Raw genomic sequence first — 17,974 nt, 5'->3', positions numbered from 1 at the left:
AATTGCGGCGATGGGGAGCGGAGGGCGCGGTGAAGCCGCGCGAGGGGCGGGGATATGCAGATTTCGGACGAGGAGAGAAACGTCGCGGGGGCCGCCGGGAGCGTCCGGTGGCGGCGTCCCGGGGCTCTGCCGGGGGTCGGTGTCCGCGGGGCGCGGCGGTCGGGCCTTACTGCGGCGGGGAGGGAGCGCGGGAGGCGTCGGGGGCCGTTTTGTCGGGGTCGGTGTTGTGTCCGTGCGGTGTGTGTGAGCGCGGGGGTGTGGGTCGGTGCGGGTCGGGGGTGCGGGGTATCGCTTCTCGGCCTTTTGGCTAAGATCAAGTGTAGTATCTGTTCTTATCAGTTTAATATCTGATACGTCCTCGATGAGAGGACTTTATATTAAACGGATTTTTGGGTGTGGGAGTTGGACCCGGAGCTTGCTCCCTCCGCTCCGCGCATCGTCCCGGTATTGCAGTGCCTCCGGGAACGGTGCCCGCCCCCCCGGGGGTCCCTGTGCCGGTCAAAGACAGAACGAGCCGCCCCCTCCAGCTTCCCCCCGCCCTGACCCAGCGCCGCGTCCGTCCCCGCGTGTCGCTGAATCCCGAAACCCTCCGCGTTGCAGAAGCCCTTGAGGCTCCTCCCCCTGACCCGACTCTCCACCCCCCCACACCCCCCCCCCCCCAGGGACGGGGACTCCCCCCCCGGGACGCTCCGACAGAGTCACACAGCGGCTGCGGTTACTCCGGCCGGGGGGCGAGGGGGTTTCTCCCCAAAGCTGCCCCCCCCGCACGTTGTACCAGCAACCCCTCGAGTGGGGATGTACATATTCATGGGCTCACACCGCGCACGCATACATATGCATGAGGGGGGCGGGGTTAGCGCGAGAGGCTGCGGGCAGCACTTCGTGTTCTCTTTGCCCCTGCGCATCCCCTCCTGGGGGGCTCTCCGGGGGGCTTCGGGAGGAAGGCTCGTGGTCTTTCTCACCTTTTTTTCCCCCGGAGCACGCGCAGATTCTCTCGGCCAATTTCTTCAACAACAACAACAACGTTTTTCGGCCGGTTTACTCATCCTCTCTGATCGAAGAGAACCAGTGGAACCAGTGGAACCGAGGCCCGACTCGTCAGAGCACACCAGTGCCTCCAGCACAACACCGCGACATTGTGCTCAACGCTGCGGTTCTTGGTAGATTTTCACAGCAAACTGCTTCGTTTTGGTGGACACAGCCCTTGGGAAAATCCCACAGAACCGTCTGGGCCAGCAGGATTCTCAGCAATACTAAAAAATACTATAAGTAATACTATCACTTGCTAGAAGTGAGGAAATAAGTTGCTAAGCAGTTTGCTGTAAGTAAATAAGTCTTAAAACAAGTGATCGCTTCTCTGTATCACCCGCCCCGGGCAGCCCATTCCAACGCCCAACAGCCCCTTCGGGACAGAAATCCTTCCTAAGAGCCAGCCTGACCCTGCCCTGGCGCAGCTTGAGGCCGTTCCCTCTCGTCCTGGCGCTGGTTCCTTGGCTCAAGAGACTCCTCCCCCCTCTCTGCACCCTCCTTTCAGGGAGTTGCAGAGGGCCAGGAGGTCTCCCCTCAGCCTCCTCTTCTCCACACTAAACCCCCCCAGTTCCCTCAGCCGCTCCCCATCAGACCTGTGCTCCAGACCCTGCACCAGCTCCGTTGCCCTTCTCTGGCCACGCTCGAGTCATTCAAGGGCCTTTTTGGGGTGAGGGGCCCAAAACTGAACCCACCCATCGAGGGGCGGCCTCACCAGGGGTCAGATCCCTCCCCTGTCCCTGCTGGCCACGCTGGTGCTGGTACAAGCCAGGATGCCACTGGTCTCCTTGGCCACCCGGGCACACTGCTGGCTCCTTATCACCCCCCCAGGTCCCTCTCTGACTGGCAGCTCTCCAGCCACTCCTCCCCAGGCCTGTAGCCCTGCTGGGGGTTGTTGTGGCCCAAAGGGCAGCACCCGGCATTTGCCCTTAGTGAAACTCCTCCCGTTGGGCTCAGCCCATCGCTCCAGCCTGGCCAGATCCCTCTGCAGACCCTCCCCACCCTCGAGAGATCAACACCCCCCCCCACCTGGGTGTCATCTCCAAACTGACCGCGGGTGCGCTCCATCCCCTCGTCCAGAGCAGCAATAACGACGTTAAACAGGAGCGGCCCCAAAACCCAGCCCCGGGGGACACCACTGGTGACCGGCCGCCAACCGGATTTAACTCCCTTCCCCACCACTCTCCGGGCCCGGCCGTCGGGCAGTTTTTTACCCAGCCGAGCGCGTGCCCACCCGAGCCTCGAGCAGCCCCAGTTTCGCCAGGAGAACGCCGTGGGAAACGGCGTCAAAGGCCTCGCTGAAGTCAAGGCAGACACCACCCCAGCCTCTCCCTCATGCAACCAGCAGGTCGCCCTGGCGTAGGAGATGAGCTTTGTCCAGCCGGCGGGGTTTGTCCCGCCCGCTGCCAGCCCCCAACTCTTCACGCGGGTCCAAACCCCGCCGCTCCGTCCCGCACCTGCGGCCGATCCGCGTCGCTCCGCTCCGGTTCCTCCCGCGGAGCCGCCGCTCGGCGCTGCCGCCTCCGCCCTCCCGGGGCCTTGGGGCTCCTCCAACATCTTCCCCGCCGGTCGCCGTTTTGGGGGAAAAAGCTCCCGCGGGTCTCTTGAACATGATCTGTGTGGAGCTGGAAAGGCCCGACCTTAACGAGCCGCTTAATGACTCGCTGATCGCTTTGGCTCCGCCCGGACCTCGCCGCCGCGGGTTAATTCCCGTCAATTCCGCCCGAGCGGGTTTTAAAGCGGCCCCGGCCAGGGCGGCGCCGGGGACACCCGGGGCGCGTGGTCCTTCGCCCGCAGGTCTCGCCTCAATGAAAGCTGCCAGAGGGGCTCTAGGGATCAATTAGCAGCGCTGTGTTAATGAAGACCCTGCCCAGCAGTTCCTCCCGCCGCAGGGAGCCGCCCCCCGCCCCCCCCCGCGCTGCTCCGGCTGCTCCCGCTCGGGCCGGCGGCGTTTCGCCGGGGCGGGGCGGGGATATGCAAATGAGGGGGTGGGGCGGAGCGCGGAAGGGGGCAAGTCAATGCAAATGAGGCGCCTTAAAAGGCGCGGGGGCGGAGCGTGCGGATCGCGGCAGTGGCTGGCGCAGGCGGGGAGGGGGCGTGGTTATGCTAATTGAGACGCCGGGAGGGGCCGGTCGGCGGGTTGGGCGGGAGAGCGAGGAGGGGGAGAAGCGAATGCAAATTGAGGCGTTAGAGCGGCCAATCGAATTGCGGCGATGGGGAGCGGAGGGCGCGGTGAAGCCGCGCGAGGGGCGGGGATATGCAAATAAAAGCGTTCGGGGTGGTGCCAGCGAGGGAGGGTCAATGTGAATGAGGCGCCTTAAAAGGCGCGGGGGCGGAGCGTGCGGATCGCGGCAATGGCTGGCGCAGTCCGGGGGCGTGGTTATGCTAATTGGGCCGCCGGGAGGGGCCGCTCGCGGGAGCTTCGCGGGTTGGGCGGGGAGGGGGAGGAGCGAATGCAAATTGAGGCGTTGGAGCGGCCAATCAAATGGCGGCGATGGGGAGCGGAGGGCGCGGTGAAGCCGCGCGAGGGGCGGGGATATGCAGATTTCGGACGAGGAGAGAAACGTCGCGGGGGCCGCCGGGAGCGTCCGGTGGCGGAGTCCCGGGGCTCTGCCGGGGGTCGGTGTCCGCGGGGCGCGGCGGTCGGGCCTTACTGCGGCGGGGAGGGAGCGCGGGAGGCGTCGGGGGCCGTTTTGTCGGGGTCGGTGTTGTGTCCGTGCGGTGTGTGTGAGCGCGGGGGTGTGGGTCGGTGCGGGTCGGGGGTGGGGGGTATCGCTTCTCGGCCTTTTGGCTAAGATCAAGTGTAGTATCTGTTCTTATCAGTTTAATATCTGATACGTCCTCGATGAGAGGACTTTATATTAAACGGATTTTTGGGTGTGGGAGTTGGACCCGGAGCTTGCTCCCTCCGCTCCGCGCATCGTCCCGGTATTGCAGTGCCTCCGGGAACGGTGCCCGCCCCCCCCGGGGGTCCCTGTGCCGGTTAAAGACAGACCGAGAGACATTCGCACCCTCCTCTCTGCTTTTCTTTCCCAAAATCGCCTTTTCTGCCCCATTTTCAGGCCGACCCGCCCGGCTCTGGGGGCGCTGTGGCGCGGGGGGCGCTTGTCCAACCCCCATCCGGCTGCGGGAGGCGCTGAGCCCTCCCCCCCCCCCCTTCCTCCTCCTCCTCGCGCCGAGTCTGGGCCCAAATCGCCTTTAATAAACCACCTCAGCCCCCAACAAGCCCCGCGGTGGGGACACACACCCCCCCCCCTTCCCACACCGCAGCGCGCCCCAACCGCTCCTGACCCCGGTCTGGCCCCTCCCCACCCCCCCCCCCCAGCAGCTTTTCAGGGGCGTCTCGGGCGCCCCCCGAAAATGGCTTCGCTCTCGCCGCCCCCCTCGGGCTCGTCGCGCCGCAGCAGCGGGAAAGGGGCGTCTCTGCGCCGCAGGAGCAGCAGCCGCGCGGTCAGGAGGCACCAGAGGAACACGTTCACCCAGGCCGCTGCCTGCGGGGGGGGAACACACACACACAGAGTTGAGCTGCGCCCCCGTTTTTCCCCGCTTTCACCCCAATTTCTCTGCCCCCCCCCCACCAACCTCCACGCCCGGGCGCTGCCCCTCGCTCCAGCCCAGCGCAGACACACGGACTCGTTCGCTGCCCCTCGCTCGTGTCCCCCCGCCATCATCATCCTCCCCCCCCCAGCGGGGCCGTGCGGACCCCAGGAACTTTGGGGGGGTGTGTGTGGGGGTGTCAGGGGGGTGTTTGGGGTCACCTGCGCGCTGTAGAGGTTCCTGTAGAAGCGCGTTGGGCTGTAGGACCCCCACGGTTTGTGTTCAGCCTCCTGGCAGCTGCAGGGTGAGGAAGAGCGGAGCGAGGGAGAGCGAGCAAGGATCAGCCGCGGCGCGACGCGAACCTGGCGAGTCTTTGAGTCTGTTTTTCACCGATACAGGAGCCCCCGGGGGGGCGGGCACCGTTCCCGGAGGCACTGCAATACCGGGACGATGCGCGGAGCGGAGGGAGCAAGCTCCGGGTCCAACTCCCACACCCAAAAATCCGTTTAATATAAAGTCCTCTCATCGAGGACGTATCAGATATTAAACTGATAAGAACAGATACTACACTTGATCTTAGCCAAAAGGCCGAGAAGCGATACCCCGCACCCCCGACCCGCACCGACCCACACCCCCGCGCTCACACACACCGCACGGACACAACACCGACCCCGACAAAACGGCCCCCGACGCCTCCCGCGCTCCCTCCCCGCCGCAGTAAGGCCCGACCGCCGCGCCCCGCGGACACCGACCCCCGGCAGAGCCCCGGGACGCCGCCACCGGGCCCTCCCGGCGGCCCCCGCGACGTTTCTTTCCTCGCCCAGATTTGCATATCCCCGCCCCTCGCGCGGCTTCACCGCGCCCTCCGCTCCCGATCGCCGCAATTTGATTGGCCGCTCCAACGCCTCAATTTGCATTCGCTCCCCCCCGTCCCCTCCCAACCCGCGAAGCTCCCGCGAGCGGCCCCTCCCGGCGGCCCCTGTACACTTCTCCGTGCTCAATTCGCATATCCCCGCCTCTCTCTCGTATGAACCCCGCCCCTTCGCTTCCCCGCTACCCTGATTGGCTGCTCCAACGCCTCAATTTGCATTCGCCCCGCCCCCTCCAGACTCCCCGCGCGGGCAGGAGCCAGTCCCCCCCCCCCCCCGGGGGAATTTCTTCCTTCGGGCTGAGCGAAATCTCCCCTTTTTCACGTTAAAACCGCCCCCCCCCCGGCCCCTCCTTTCCCCCCCCGGTCCCCGAACCCCTTTTCCCTCCCGGGAGCCGCTCGGAGCCCCCCCCGCAGCTCCGCACCCCCGGGGGGGCTCAGGGGAGCGGGGGGGGGCAGGGCCAGGTCGGCAGCTCGGGGGGAGCCATGGGACAGCGGGCGGGGACTAATTAGTAATTAACGCGGCCATTAAACCAGCTTCTGATCAATTAATTAACGCGGCCACTAAACGAGCTTCTGATCAATTAATTACCCCGGGAAATAAACGATATTCTGATTAATTAACCCGGCCATTAAACGAGCTTCTGATCAGTTAATTAACCCGGCCATTAAACGAGCTTCTGATTAATAAACCCGGCAATTAAAGGAACATCTGATTAATTACCGCGGCCATTAAACGAACTTCTAATTAACGAACCCTCTTTAGCACCCTCCAACCCGCCCCCAGCTCCCGAAGGGCCCCGCCCAGGCGTGGCCCCTCCCCCCGCACGCGCAGAACCCTCACGTGAGCGCTGTTCTAATGAGCACTAATTAACGCTAATTAATTAATCCCCCACCCGATCAGTGTCTGGCAGCCGGGGCCGGAGCAGCCCAAAGTCCCAGCGCCGGGCACGGAACCGCTTTGGCGCGACTCACAGACACGGGGGGGGGGGGGGGATAAAAATGGGGCGGAAAAGGGGGTTTAGGAGAGTGGAAAAAGCGTCTCGGTCTGTTTTTTACCGGCACAGGGACCCCCGGGGGGGCGGGCACCGTTCCCGGAGGCACTGCAATACCGGGACGATGCGCGGAGCGGAGGGAGCAAGCTCCGGGTCCAACTCCCACACCCAAAAATCCGTTTAATATAAAGTCCTCTCATCGAGGACGTATCAGATATTAAACTGATAAGAACAGATACTACACTTGATCTTAGCCAAAAGGCCGAGAAGCGATACCCCCCACCCCCGACCCGCACCGACCCACACCCCCGCGCTCACACACACCGCACGGACACAACACCGACCCCGACAAAACGGCCCCCGACGCCTCCCGCGCTCCCTCCCCGCCGCAGTAAGGCCCGACCGCCGCGCCCCGCGGACACCGACCCCCGGCAGAGCCCCGGGACGCCGCCACCGGGCCCTCCCGGCGGCCCCCGCGACGTTTCTCTCCTCGTCCGAAATCTGCATATCCCCGCCCCTCGCGCGGCTTCACCGCGCCCTCCGCTCCCCATCGCCGCAATTTGATTGGCCGCTCCAACGCCTCAATCTGCATTCGCTTCTCCTCCTTCCTCGCCCTCCCTCCCAACCCGCCGACCGGCCCCTCCCGGCGGCTCAATTAGCATAACCACGCCCCCTCCCCGCCTGCGCCAGCCACTGCCGCGCGCCGCACGCTCCGCCCCCACGCCTTTTAAGGCGCCTCATTTGCATTGACCTGCCCCCCCTCGCTGGCACCACCTCGAGTGCTTTTATTTGCATATCCCCGCCCCTCAAGCGGCTCAACCCTGCCCTCCGGTCCCCTTCCCCGCAATCCGATTGGCCCCCTCCACTTGTCAATTTACATACCCCCGCCCCTCTCTCGTATTAACTTCATTGAGCTCCTCACCGCCCCGCCCCTTCGCCCCGACCCGATTGGCCCCTTTCACTTGCCAATTTGCATCCGCTCCTCCCCTCCTAGGCCAAACGCCGGAAGTCCCGCCCCTCAGCGGGGGGTGTGTGTGTGTGTGTGTGTGTGTGTGTGTGTGTGTCCCGGTGCCGCCATGTCGGAGCGGGAGGAGCGGCGGTTCGTGGAGCTGCCGCGGGAGTCGGTGCGGCTGATGGCGGAGAGCACCGGGCTGGAGCTCAGCGACGAGGTGGCCGCTTTGTTGGCCGAGGATGTTTGTTACCGGTTGCGGGAGGCCACGCAGGTACGGCCGGTGGGGGCCAGGCCCGGGAGCGGCGCCGCGAACGGGGACGGAGCCGGTAACGGAGCCGGTAATGGAGCCGGTAACGGAGCCGGTCCCCCCCCCCTAGAACAGCTCCCAGTTCATGAAACACACGCGCCGCCGCAAACTGACCGTGGAGGATTTTAACCGGGCGCTGCGCTGGAGCAACGTGGAGGTAACGGCCGCCACGCTGGGGGGACTGGGAGGGGGACTGGGGATACTGGGAGGGGTACTGGGGATGCTGGGGGGGGGGACTGGGGATATTGGGGATCCTGGGGGGTAAATGGGGATGCTGGGGGGGAAATGGGACACTGGGTACACTGGTGGGACTGGGGGAACTGGGGACACCAGGGCGACTGGGGACATTCTGGGGTTACTGGGGATGCTTTTGGGACACTGGTGGGACTGGGGACACCGGGGGGATTGGGGACAGTGTTGGGACACTGGTGGGACTGGGGACATTCTGGGGGCACTGGGGGGGGCTGGGGACACTGAGGACATTGGGGGGAATAGGGGACACTGGGGACATTCTGGGGGGGACTGGGGACACTGAGGATGTTGGGGGGAATGGGGGACACTGGGAGGACTGGGGACACCGGTGAGACTGGGGGAACTGGGGACACTGGTGGGGACACTGGGGACACCGGTGGGACTGGGGGAACTGGGGACACTGGTGGGGACACTGGGGACACCGGTGGGACTGGGGACACTCTCTGGGGATGGGGGACACTGTGGGGAACTGGGGATACTGGGGACACTCTGGGGAGGACTAGGGGGACCGGTGGGACTGGGGAGATGGGGGATGCTGGGTGGACTGGGGACACTCTGGGGGGGGACTGGGGACACCGGTGGGACCAGGGGGGAACTGGGGACACTCTGTGGCGACTGGTGACACCAGTGGGACTGGGGAGATGGGGGATGCTGGGGGGACTGGGGACACCGGTGGGACCGGGGGGGAACTGCGGACACTCTGTGGTGACTGGGGGGACTGGTGGGACTGGGGAGATGGGGGATGCTGGGTGGACTGGGGACACTCTGGGGGGGACTGGGGACACCGGTGGGACTGGGGGGGAACTGGGGACACTCTGTGGCGATTGGGGACACCAGTGGGACTGGGGAGATGGGGGATGCTGGGCGGACTGGGGACACTCTGGGGGGGGACTGGGGACACCGGGGGGGAACTGCGGACACTCTGTGGTGACTGGGGTGACTGGGGGGACTGGTGGGACTGGGGAGATGGGGGATGCTGGGTGGACTGGGGACACTCTGGGGGGGGACTGGGGACACCGGGGGGGAACTGCGGACACTCTGTGGTGACTGGGGTGACTGGGGGGACTGGTGGGACTGGGGAGATGGGGGATGCTGGGCGGACTGGGGACACTCTGGGGGGGGACTGGGGACACCAGTGGGACCAGGGGGGAACTGGGGACACTCTGTGGCGACTGGTGACACCAGTGGGACTGGGGAGATGGGGGATGCTGGGCGGACTGAGGACACTGGGGGGAACTGGGGGACGCTCTGGGGACCCTGGTGGGACTGGGCTGTCCCTAGGGGACTGGGGCCACTGGTCGGTGTCCCCGTGGGAAGCGGGGTTGGGGTCGGGGGGGGTCACCCCGCAGCACGTCCCCTCCTCTCCCCCGCAGGCCGTGTGTGGCTACGGCTCGCAGGACGCGTTGCCCTTCCGGGCCATCAAGGAGGGCGACTTGTACTTCCAGGAGGACCGAGAGGTCAACCTGGTGGAGCTGGCCCTGGCCACCAACATCCCCAAGGGCTGCGCTGAGACGACCGTACGAGGTGAGGGGGGGTCCCCCCTTTTTTTCTGCACCCCAACGCCCCCACAAACTCTCCCCCCCCCCCAGTTTCCACCCGACCCCGGTGGCCACCGTCGCCTCCTTCTTCCAGTCCACGTCTCCTACTTGGATGGAAAAGGCAACTTGGAGCCGCAAGGAGCCGGTGAGGAGCGGCATGGGGGGGTGTGGTGGGTTTGGGGGGGGCTCTTGTGTCCCCCCCCCAAAACACACAGCGGGGTTGGGGTTGGATTTTGGGGTGACGGCGCCGTTCCCCCCCCCCCCCCCCCCTGTCACCGCAGTGCCCAGCGCCGTCTCCACGCTGACGGACGATCTGCTCAAGTACTACCAGCACGTCACGCGCGCCGTGCTGGGCGACGACCCCCAGCTCATGAAGGTGGGACACCCCCCCCCCCACCCAACCCCCCCCATCACCCCAACAAGAGGTTTTCCCCCCTAATTAATCCCCATCACGCCAACGAGGAGTTTTTTTCCCCCCCTAATTAATCCCCATCACCCCAATGAGGGTTTTTCCCCCCTAATTAATCCCCATCACCCCGATAAGGGGTTTTCTGCCCCCTAATTAATCCCCACCACCCCAACGGTGGGTTTTTTTCCCCCCTAATTAATCCCCATCACCCCAACAAGAGGTTTTCCCCCCTAATTAATCCCCATCACCCCAACGAGGGGTTTTCTCCCCCCTAATTAATCCCCATCACCACAACGAGGGGTTTTTCCCCCCTAATTAATCCCCATCACCCCAACGAGGAGTTTTTTTCCCCCCCTAATTAATCCCCATCATCCTGATAAGGGGTTTTTTGCCCCCTAATTAATCCCCACCACCCCAACGGTGGGTTTTTTCCCCCCTAATTAATCCCCATCACCCCAACAAGAGGTTTTCCCCCCTAATTAATCCCCATCACGCCAACGAGGGGTTTTTTCCCCCCTAATTAATCCCCATCACCCCAACGAGGAGTTTTTTTCCCCCCTAATTAATTCTCATCACCCCAACGAGGAGTTTTTTTCCACCCCTAATTAATCCCCATCACCCCAATGAGGGTTTTTCCCCCCCTAATTAATCCCCATCACCCCGATAAGGGGTTTTCTGCCCCCTAATTAATCCCCACCACCCCAACGGTGGGTTTTTTCCCCCCTAATTAATCCCCATCACCCCAACAAGAGGTTTTCCCCCCTAATTAGTCCCCATCATGCCAACGAGGGGTTTTTTCCCCCCTAATTAATCCCCAGCACCCCAACGAGGGTTTTTCCCCCCCTAATTAATACCCATCACCCCAACGAGGGGTTTTTCCCCCCTAATTAGTCCCCAGCACCCCAACGAGGGTTTTTCCCCCCTAATTAATCCCCATCACCCCAACGAGGGTTTTTCCCCCCTAATTAATCCCCATCACCCCAACGAGGGGTTTTCTCCCCCCCCCTCACCCCAACGAGGGTTGTTCCCCCCTTTTCTCCACCCCACAAGCCGTGGCTACCGTTCTTACCCACAGGTAGCCCTCCAGGACCTCCAAACCAACTCCAAAATCGCCGCCCTGCTGCCTTACTTCGTCTACGTGGTCAGCGGGGTGAGCGCTGGGGGTTCTAAAAAAAAAAATAAAGGGGGGAAACAACATCCCCCGACTCTTCCCCGACAGGATTAAATTTTCGCCGTAGGTGAAATCGGTGAGTCACGACCTGGAGCAGCTCAACCGCTTGTTACACATCGCCCGGAGCTTGATCCAGAACCCGTTCCTGTGTCTGGGCTCGTACGTGCGGAGCCTCATCGGCAGCGTCATGTACTGCGCCCTGGAGCCGCTGGCCGCCTCCATCAACCCCCTCAACGACCACTGGACGCTGCGCGACTACGCCGCCATGCTGCTGAGCCGCATCTTCTGGTGGGGGGCACGGGGGGGCAGCGGGACGGCCACGGGGAGGGGAGGGGGGAAGGAGGCGGGGGGAAAAAAACCACGGGTTGGGGTGGAAGGAGGTGGGGTAAAAAAGCTACGTTTTGGGGAATGAAGCGGGTTAAAAAAAAGCCACGTTTTGGGGTGGAAGAAGGTGGGTTAAAAAAGCCACGTTTTGGGGAATGAAGTGGGTTAAAAAAGCCACGTTTTGGGGTGGAAGAAGGTGGGGTTAAAAGCTCGTTTTGGGGTAGAATGAAGTGGGTTAAAAAAGCCACGTTTTGGGGAATGAAGTGGGTTAAAAAAGCCACGTTTTGGGGTGGAAGGAGGTGGGGTAAAAAAGCACGTTTTGGGAATGAAGTGGGTTAAAAAAAAGCCACGTTTTGGGGTGGAAGAAGGTGGGGTAAAAAAGCCACGTTTTGGGGTGGAAGAAGGTGGGTTTAAAAAGCCACGTTTTGGGGAAAGGAGTGGGTTAAAAAAGCCACGTTTTGGGGTGGAAGAAGGTTTAAAAAAAGCACGTTTTGGGGTGGAATGTGGCGGGTTAAAAAAGCCACGTTTTGGGGTGGAAGAAGGTGGGGTAAAAAAAAGCACATTTTGAGGTGGAAGAAGGTGGGGTAAAAAGCTCATTTTGGGGTGGAATAAGGCAGGTTAAAAAAGCCACATTTTGGGGTGGAAGAAGGCGGGTTAACCCCACGTTTTGGGGTGGATCGAGGCGTTTCCCAACGGGCCTGGCGCTCCCGCTCTCCCCAGGACTCACGGCGACCTCCTGAGCGGCCTCTACCACCAAATCCTCCTCTCGCTCCAGAAAGTTCTGGCCGATCCCGTGCGGCCGCTCTGTTCCCACTACGGCGCCGTGGTGGGGCTGCACGCCCTGGGCTGGAAGGTGAGAGGGGACACGGGGCGGGGGGGACACGTGGGGGGCTGTAACCCCCCCGATGTCCCCCCCCCCGCGCCGCTGTCTGTCCGTCTGTCCCTCCCGCAGGCAGTGGAGCGGGTGCTTTACCCCCATCTCCCCACGTACTGGGCCAACCTCCAGGCCGTGCTGGACGATTACTCCGTCTCCAACGCCCAGGTCAAAGCCGACGGGCACAAAGTTTACGGAGCCATTTTGGTGAGTCGCGTTTGGGCAAGCAACAGGGCCTCGCAGGTAGCCCAACCATAATGACTTGGCTAGATTGGCTTAGCCAGCGTCAACGGGATGAGCAGGTTGGCTTGGCCAGCGTCAACGGGATGAGCAGGTTGGCTTGGCCAGCGTCAACGGGATGGGCAGGTTGGCTTGGCCAGCGTCAACGGGATGGGCAGGTTGGCTTGGCCAGCGTCAACGGGATGGGCAGGTTGGCTTGGCCAGCGTCAACGGGATGGGCAGGTTGGCTTGGCCAGCATCAACGGGATGGGCAGGTTGGCTTGGCCAGCGTCAACGGGATGAGCAGGTTGGCTTGGCCAGCGTCAACGGGATGGGCAGGTTGGCTTGGCCAGCGTCAACGGGATGGGCAGGTTGGCTTGGCCAGCGTCAACGGGATGGGCAGGTTGGCTTGGCCAGCGTCAACGGGATGGGCAGGTTAGCTTGGCCAGCGTCAACAGGATGGGCAGGTTGGCTTGGCCAGCGTCAACGGGATGGGCAGGTTGGCTTGGCCAGCGTCAACGGGATGAGCTTCAACAAGGCCAAGTGGCTTGGGGAGGTGTGGCCGGTCAGAGAGCGACCCGGGGAGGTTAATTGATTGATAACGAGCCAACAAGTGGCCAAGAAAGCCAACAGCATCCTGGCTTGGATTAGAAATAGCGTGGCTACCAGAAGTAGGGAGATGATAGTCCCCCTGGCCACACCTGGAGGGTTGTGTCCAGTTTTGGGCACCCCAACACGAGCGAGATCTTGAGGTGCTGGAGCGAGGGCAGAGGAGGGCAATGAGGCTGGGGAAGGGCCTGGAGAATAAATCCCGTGAGGGTTTAAGAGGGAACAGCTTTAAACTGCAATGAGGGGGGTTTAGACTCGACATTAGGAAAAAAATTTTTCTAGAAAAAGTGGTGGGAGAGGCTGCGCAGGCAGGGGGTGGGGTCCCCGTCCCTGAGGGGTTCGAGGGCCGTTGGGATGAGCTGTGGAGGGATGTGGGGTAGAGGAGAACTTGGTAGAGTCGGGCTGAGGGTTGGACTCGGGATCATCGGGGCTTCTCCAACCTCAATGATTCTGTGAAATGTCACTTTTTACTCCAAAATTTCTAATATTCTGATTTTTTGGAGACTATTTTGTTCTCTCCCTGTTTCCGGCGCTTAGAGACGTGGTTCAGTGCTGGGCTTGGCAGCGTTGGGTGAAGAGTTGGACTTGATGATCTTGAGGGTCTTCTCCAACCTGAATGATTCTGTGAAATGTCACCTTCTACTCCAAAAATTCTAATATCCAGATTTTTTTGAGACTATTTTGTTCTTTCCCTGTTTCCGGCACTCAGGGACATGGTTCAGTGCTGGGCTTGGCAGCGTTGGGTGAGCAAGTTGGACTCGATCTTTGTAGAGTCGGGCCCAGGGTTGGACTCGGGATCATCGGGTCTTCTCCAACCTGAACGATTCTGGGATTCGATGAATTTCCACCCCCCCCTCATTTTTGCAGGTCGCCGTCGAGCGCCTGTTGAAGATGAAAGCGCAGCAAGAGCCGGCGGCGGGGGCCGGGGCGCCGCAGGAGGGGTCCCCGCGACACAGCCCCAAGCAAGACCCCCCCTCGGAAACGGGGTTCGGCCTCGGGCGGCCGCTGCTACAACTGGGGGGCGGCGGCAGCGGCCCCCCCTCGGCCACGGCCCCCGTTCCTCCCGCGCTTTCCCTTCATGAGATGTATCGCGAGCTCTACGATTTTTTCGGCGACAGCTTGGCCGCTCGTTTCGGGACCGGGTTGCCGCCGGCGACGCTGCCGCCTCCCGCTACCCCCGAGGGACCGCGGAAGGAGCCGCCGGCTTTCGGAGGCGAAGGAGCGACGCGGAAAATGCCGCAGCTGACAGCCAACGCCACGGTGAGCCCGCGGGAAGAGGAGAGCCCGCGGGGTGAACCCCCGCCCGGTCGCCCCACCTTGCATCGCCCCACCAGCTTGGCCCGACCCCGCGGAACCCCCCGACAACCCGGTCACCGCCCGGGCGCTCGCGACGTTTTCCAAAAATGCCGTTTTGCGCCTCGCGGAGCCCCACGCTTCAGCTTCGTCATCGCCGGGCGTCAAGCCGGGCGCCGCTGCCAGGGGCGTTTGTTCCAAACCACTTTCCCCCAACACCACGGACCCGGCCACGTTTCTCGTTACGCCCAAAAACTGCCCATGATCGGCCGAACCACCCGTCCCGCCCGGCGCTGGCCGCGGGCCGAGTACTCCCTCCACCTCCTGCTCTGAGGCGGGTGCTGGGGGGCTCATGGCCCACCCCTGCGAGCCGGCTGGTAGCCCCGGGCCAGCGTGTCCCGCGGCCACTGTAACGCGCGTCCGGAGCTTAATAAAATCTCGTTGCGGAGGGTTCGTAGGCGCAAGCATGGCCTGGTGGCTAGCAAAGGCAAAATATCAGTGGCCAAGAAGGGAGGGAGGAGGTTGCGGGGTGAAATCCTGGCGGGGAGGACGGACAGACGGACAAATGGACGGAGGGGGTGAGGATGGGGGGGGTGTGGGAGCCGCGGCGCTGAGCGGGAGGCGGCCGCGCCCTGAGCAGGAGGAGGAGGAGGAGGAGGAGGAGGCAGGGCAGGGTGGGGCGGAGGAGGCCGGGCGGAGGGTGGGGAGGGTGGCGGGGGGGATGGAAGATGGCGGTGTCCGTCCTGCAGCTGGTGGAGTTGGGCCTCCACGGAGCCGCGTTCCTCTGCGGGATCGTCTGCGCTTCGTCTCTCACCGTGGCGCAGGTACCGGTGGGGGGGCAAGGGGTGGTGGTGGCGGGGGGGGGGCTGGTTCCGCTGCGCTGGGAAAGGGGGGTGAGATGTTTGGGGGGGGGGGTACAGAAGTGTCACCCCACTCCTTGCCCCGAGGTTTCCCCCCACGTCACCCTCACGGGTCCTGGGTGGGTTCCAGAATGGTCCTGGCCGCTCCCCAAAACTCCTGAGCCCCCCCCCCCCCCCCCGTCTGTCGTGGGGAGGCAGGAAGCAAAGTGGGGTGCTGGGGGGGGGGCAGAGGGGTGGCTGAGCCCCCCCACCCCACATCCCTCAGCGTCTCATGAGTACAGGAGTCAGCCACGGCGGTTTGGGCTTCCTTCCTCCTCCAACGCTCCTCTTCCTCCTCCTCCTCCTCCTCCTCCTCCTGCTCCATCTCGCCTCGCCGTTCCGTCCTGCTGGGGCTGAGCGTCCTTCCCGCTGCCTGGGGGGGGGTGTCACCTCGCAGCACCTTCCCCCCCCCCCCCCCCCCCAATTTTCCCACCACCACCACCACGGGGCTCCCGTCCGCAGGGTGAGTTCGGAGGTTGGTGCCTCCTCTACGGCGCCGTGAGCTGGAACGGGACCGCGCTGGTGCCCAAATCCTTCAGCCACGTCTCGCTCTGTTACTTCATCTCGGCCGTCTCCGTCGTGGTGGCCTTGTGCTGCTTCTCGGCGCTGCTCTACGGCATCTACGGCTGCTGCAGCGACGAGGCCCCGTGGTGAGCTGAGGCTGACGGGGCTGGGGGGGTGCCCCCCCCCCCATCTCTAAACCCCCCCTTCCCCGTGCGCCGCTGATGCTGCTCCCCCTTTTCTCGCAGGGACCGCGCTTGGCTCAGCGTCGCCCTGGGCGTCGCCATCATCATCCTCTTCTTCCTCCTCGTCTCCGCCTGCATCCTCCGCGTGGGGATGGACGCGCTCTGCGCCTCCCTGGTGCAGACCAAGACCCTGGCCAGGTAGCCATCATCTTCCTCACGGGGTGTGTGGGGGGGCTCCTCGCTTCTCCCCACCCCTCGCTCTTCCTCGCTCCGCTCTTCCTCACCCTGCAGCTGCCAGGAGGCTGAACACAAACCGTGGGGGTCCTACAGCCCAACGCGCTTCTACAGGAACCTCTACAGCGCGCAGGTGACCCCAAACACCCCCCTGACACCCCCACACACACCCCCCCAAAGTTCCTGGGGTCCGCACGGCCCCGCTGGGGGGGGGAGGATGATGATGGCGGGGGGACACGAGCGAGGGGCAGCGAACGAGTCCGTGTGTCTGCGCTGGGCTGGAGCGAGGGGCAGCGCCCGGGCGTGGAGGTTGGGGGGGGGGGGGCAGAGAAATTGGGGTGAAAGCGGGGAAAAACGGGGGCGCAGCTCAACTCTGTGTGTGTGTCCCCCCCCCGCAGGCAGCGGCCTGGGTGAACGTGTTCCTCTGGTGCCTCCTGACCGCGCGGCTGCTGCTCCTGCGGCGCAGAGACGCCCCTTTCCCGCTGCTGCGGCGCGACGAGCCCGAGGGGGGCGGCGAGAGCGAAGCCATTTTCGGGGGGCGCCCGAGACGCCCCTGAAAAGCTGCTGGGGGGGGGGGGTGGGGAGGGGCCAGACCGGGGTCAGGAGCGGTTGGGGCGCGCTGCGGTGTGGGAAGGGGGGGGGTGTGTGTCCCCACCGCGGGGCTTGTTGGGGGCTGAGGTGGTTTATTAAAGGCGATTTGGGCCCAGACTCGGCGCGAGGAGGAGGAGGAAGGGGGGGGGGGGAGGGCTCAGCGCCTCCCGCAGCCGGATGGGGGTTGGACAAGCGCCCCCCGCGCCACAGCGCCCCCAGAGCCGGGCGGGTCGGCCTGAAAATGGGGCAGAAAAGGCGATTTTGGGAAAGAAAAGCAGAGAGGAGGGTGCGAATGTCTCTCATTCTGTCTTTAACCGGCATAGGGACCCCCGGGGGGGGCGGGCACCGTTCCCGGAGGCACTGCAATACCGGGACGATGCGCGGAGCGGAGGGAGCAAGCTCCGGGTCCAACTCCCACACCCAAAAATCCGTTTAATATAAAGTCCTCTCATCGAGGACGTATCAGATATTAAACTGATAAGAACAGATACTACACTTGATCTTAGCCAAAAGGCCGAGAAGCGATACCCCCCACCCCCGACCCGCACCCACCCACACCCCCGCGCTCACACACACCGCACGGACACAACACCGACCCCGACAAAACGGCCCCCGACGCCTCCCGCGCTCCCTCCCCGCCGCAGTAAGGCCCGACCGCCGCGCCCCGCGGACACCGACCCCCGGCAGAGCCCCGGGACGCCGCCACCGGGCCCTCCCGGCGGCCCCCGCGACGTTTCTTTCCTCGCCCGAAATCTGCATATCCCCGCCCCTCGCGCGGCCTCACCGCGCCCTCCGCTCCCCATCGCCGCCATTTGATTGGCCGCTCCATCGCCTCAATTTGCATTCGCTCCTCCCCCTCCCCGCCCAACCCGCGAAGCTCCCGCGAGCGGCCCCTCCCGGCGGCTCAATTAGCATAACCACGCCCCCTCCCCGGACTGCGCCAGCCACTGCCGCGATCCGCACGCTCCGCCCCCGCGCCTTTTAAGGCGCCTCGTTCACATTGACCCTCCCTCGCTGGCACCACCCCGAACGCTTTTTATTTGCATATCCCCGCCCCTCGCGCGGCTTCACCGCGCCCTCCGCTCCCCATCGCCGCAATTCGATTGGCCGCTCCAACGCCTCAATTTGCATTCGCTTCTCCCCCTCCTCGCTCTCCCGCCCAACCCGCCGACCGGCCCCTCCCGGCGTCT

The 17,974-nt window shown here is 64.0% G+C and overlaps 2 protein-coding genes and 5 non-coding genes across 8 annotated transcripts; 4 read left to right on the top strand and 3 right to left on the bottom strand.

Annotated features, from left to right (window-relative positions):
- The first annotated feature begins 287 nt into the window (after nt 1-287).
- Nucleotides 288-478, top strand: LOC141918981 (U2 spliceosomal RNA). Its single transcript, XR_012621854.1, has one exon. It is a non-coding gene; the product is annotated as a U2 spliceosomal RNA (small nuclear RNA).
- A 3,319-nt stretch (nt 479-3,797) lies between these two features.
- Nucleotides 3,798-3,988, top strand: LOC141918985 (U2 spliceosomal RNA). The gene has a single exon (XR_012621858.1). It is a non-coding gene; the product is annotated as a U2 spliceosomal RNA (small nuclear RNA).
- Nucleotides 3,989-4,972: 984 nt separating this feature from the next.
- On the bottom strand, nt 4,973-5,163 carry LOC141918984 (U2 spliceosomal RNA). The gene has a single exon (XR_012621857.1). It is a non-coding gene; the product is annotated as a U2 spliceosomal RNA (small nuclear RNA).
- A 1,346-nt stretch (nt 5,164-6,509) lies between these two features.
- LOC141918983 (U2 spliceosomal RNA) lies at nt 6,510-6,700 on the bottom strand. The gene has a single exon (XR_012621856.1). It is a non-coding gene; the product is annotated as a U2 spliceosomal RNA (small nuclear RNA).
- Nucleotides 6,701-7,470: 770 nt separating this feature from the next.
- On the top strand, nt 7,471-14,831 carry TAF6L (TATA-box binding protein associated factor 6 like). Of its 2 annotated transcripts, none has more exons than XM_074813943.1 (10): nt 7,471-7,649; nt 7,756-7,842; nt 9,311-9,461; nt 9,570-9,620; nt 9,757-9,851; nt 10,960-11,034; nt 11,123-11,343; nt 12,100-12,232; nt 12,332-12,460; nt 13,949-14,831. In XM_074813943.1, the coding sequence occupies exons 1-10, from the start codon at nt 7,503-7,505 to the stop codon at nt 14,705-14,707; spliced, it is 1,848 nt and encodes a 615-aa protein (XP_074670044.1). In that variant the 5' UTR covers nt 7,471-7,502; the 3' UTR covers nt 14,708-14,831. The 2 variants fall into 2 exon arrangements, with proteins under 2 accessions (XP_074670044.1, XP_074670045.1); XM_074813944.1 differs by having other exon boundaries at nt 7,485-7,649; nt 7,761-7,842.
- Nucleotides 14,832-15,093: 262 nt separating this feature from the next.
- Nucleotides 15,094-16,785, top strand: TMEM179B (transmembrane protein 179B). The gene is made up of 5 exons (XM_074813942.1): nt 15,094-15,198; nt 15,736-15,923; nt 16,023-16,157; nt 16,251-16,326; nt 16,592-16,785. Exons 1-5 carry the CDS (start codon nt 15,103-15,105, stop codon nt 16,748-16,750), a joined length of 654 nt encoding a protein of 217 aa, XP_074670043.1. The 5' UTR covers nt 15,094-15,102; the 3' UTR covers nt 16,751-16,785.
- A 334-nt stretch (nt 16,786-17,119) lies between these two features.
- Nucleotides 17,120-17,310, bottom strand: LOC141918982 (U2 spliceosomal RNA). The gene has a single exon (XR_012621855.1). It is a non-coding gene; the product is annotated as a U2 spliceosomal RNA (small nuclear RNA).
- Between the last annotated feature and the right edge of the window lie 664 nt (nt 17,311-17,974).

Source organism: Strix aluco, unplaced genomic scaffold (assembly GCF_031877795.1).
Source record: "Strix aluco isolate bStrAlu1 unplaced genomic scaffold, bStrAlu1.hap1 HAP1_SCAFFOLD_173, whole genome shotgun sequence".
NCBI classification, from domain to species: domain Eukaryota; kingdom Metazoa; phylum Chordata; class Aves; order Strigiformes; family Strigidae; genus Strix; species Strix aluco.
The sequence above is the reverse complement of the archived record's forward strand: the minus strand, read 5'-3'. Positions and strand labels throughout refer to the sequence as shown.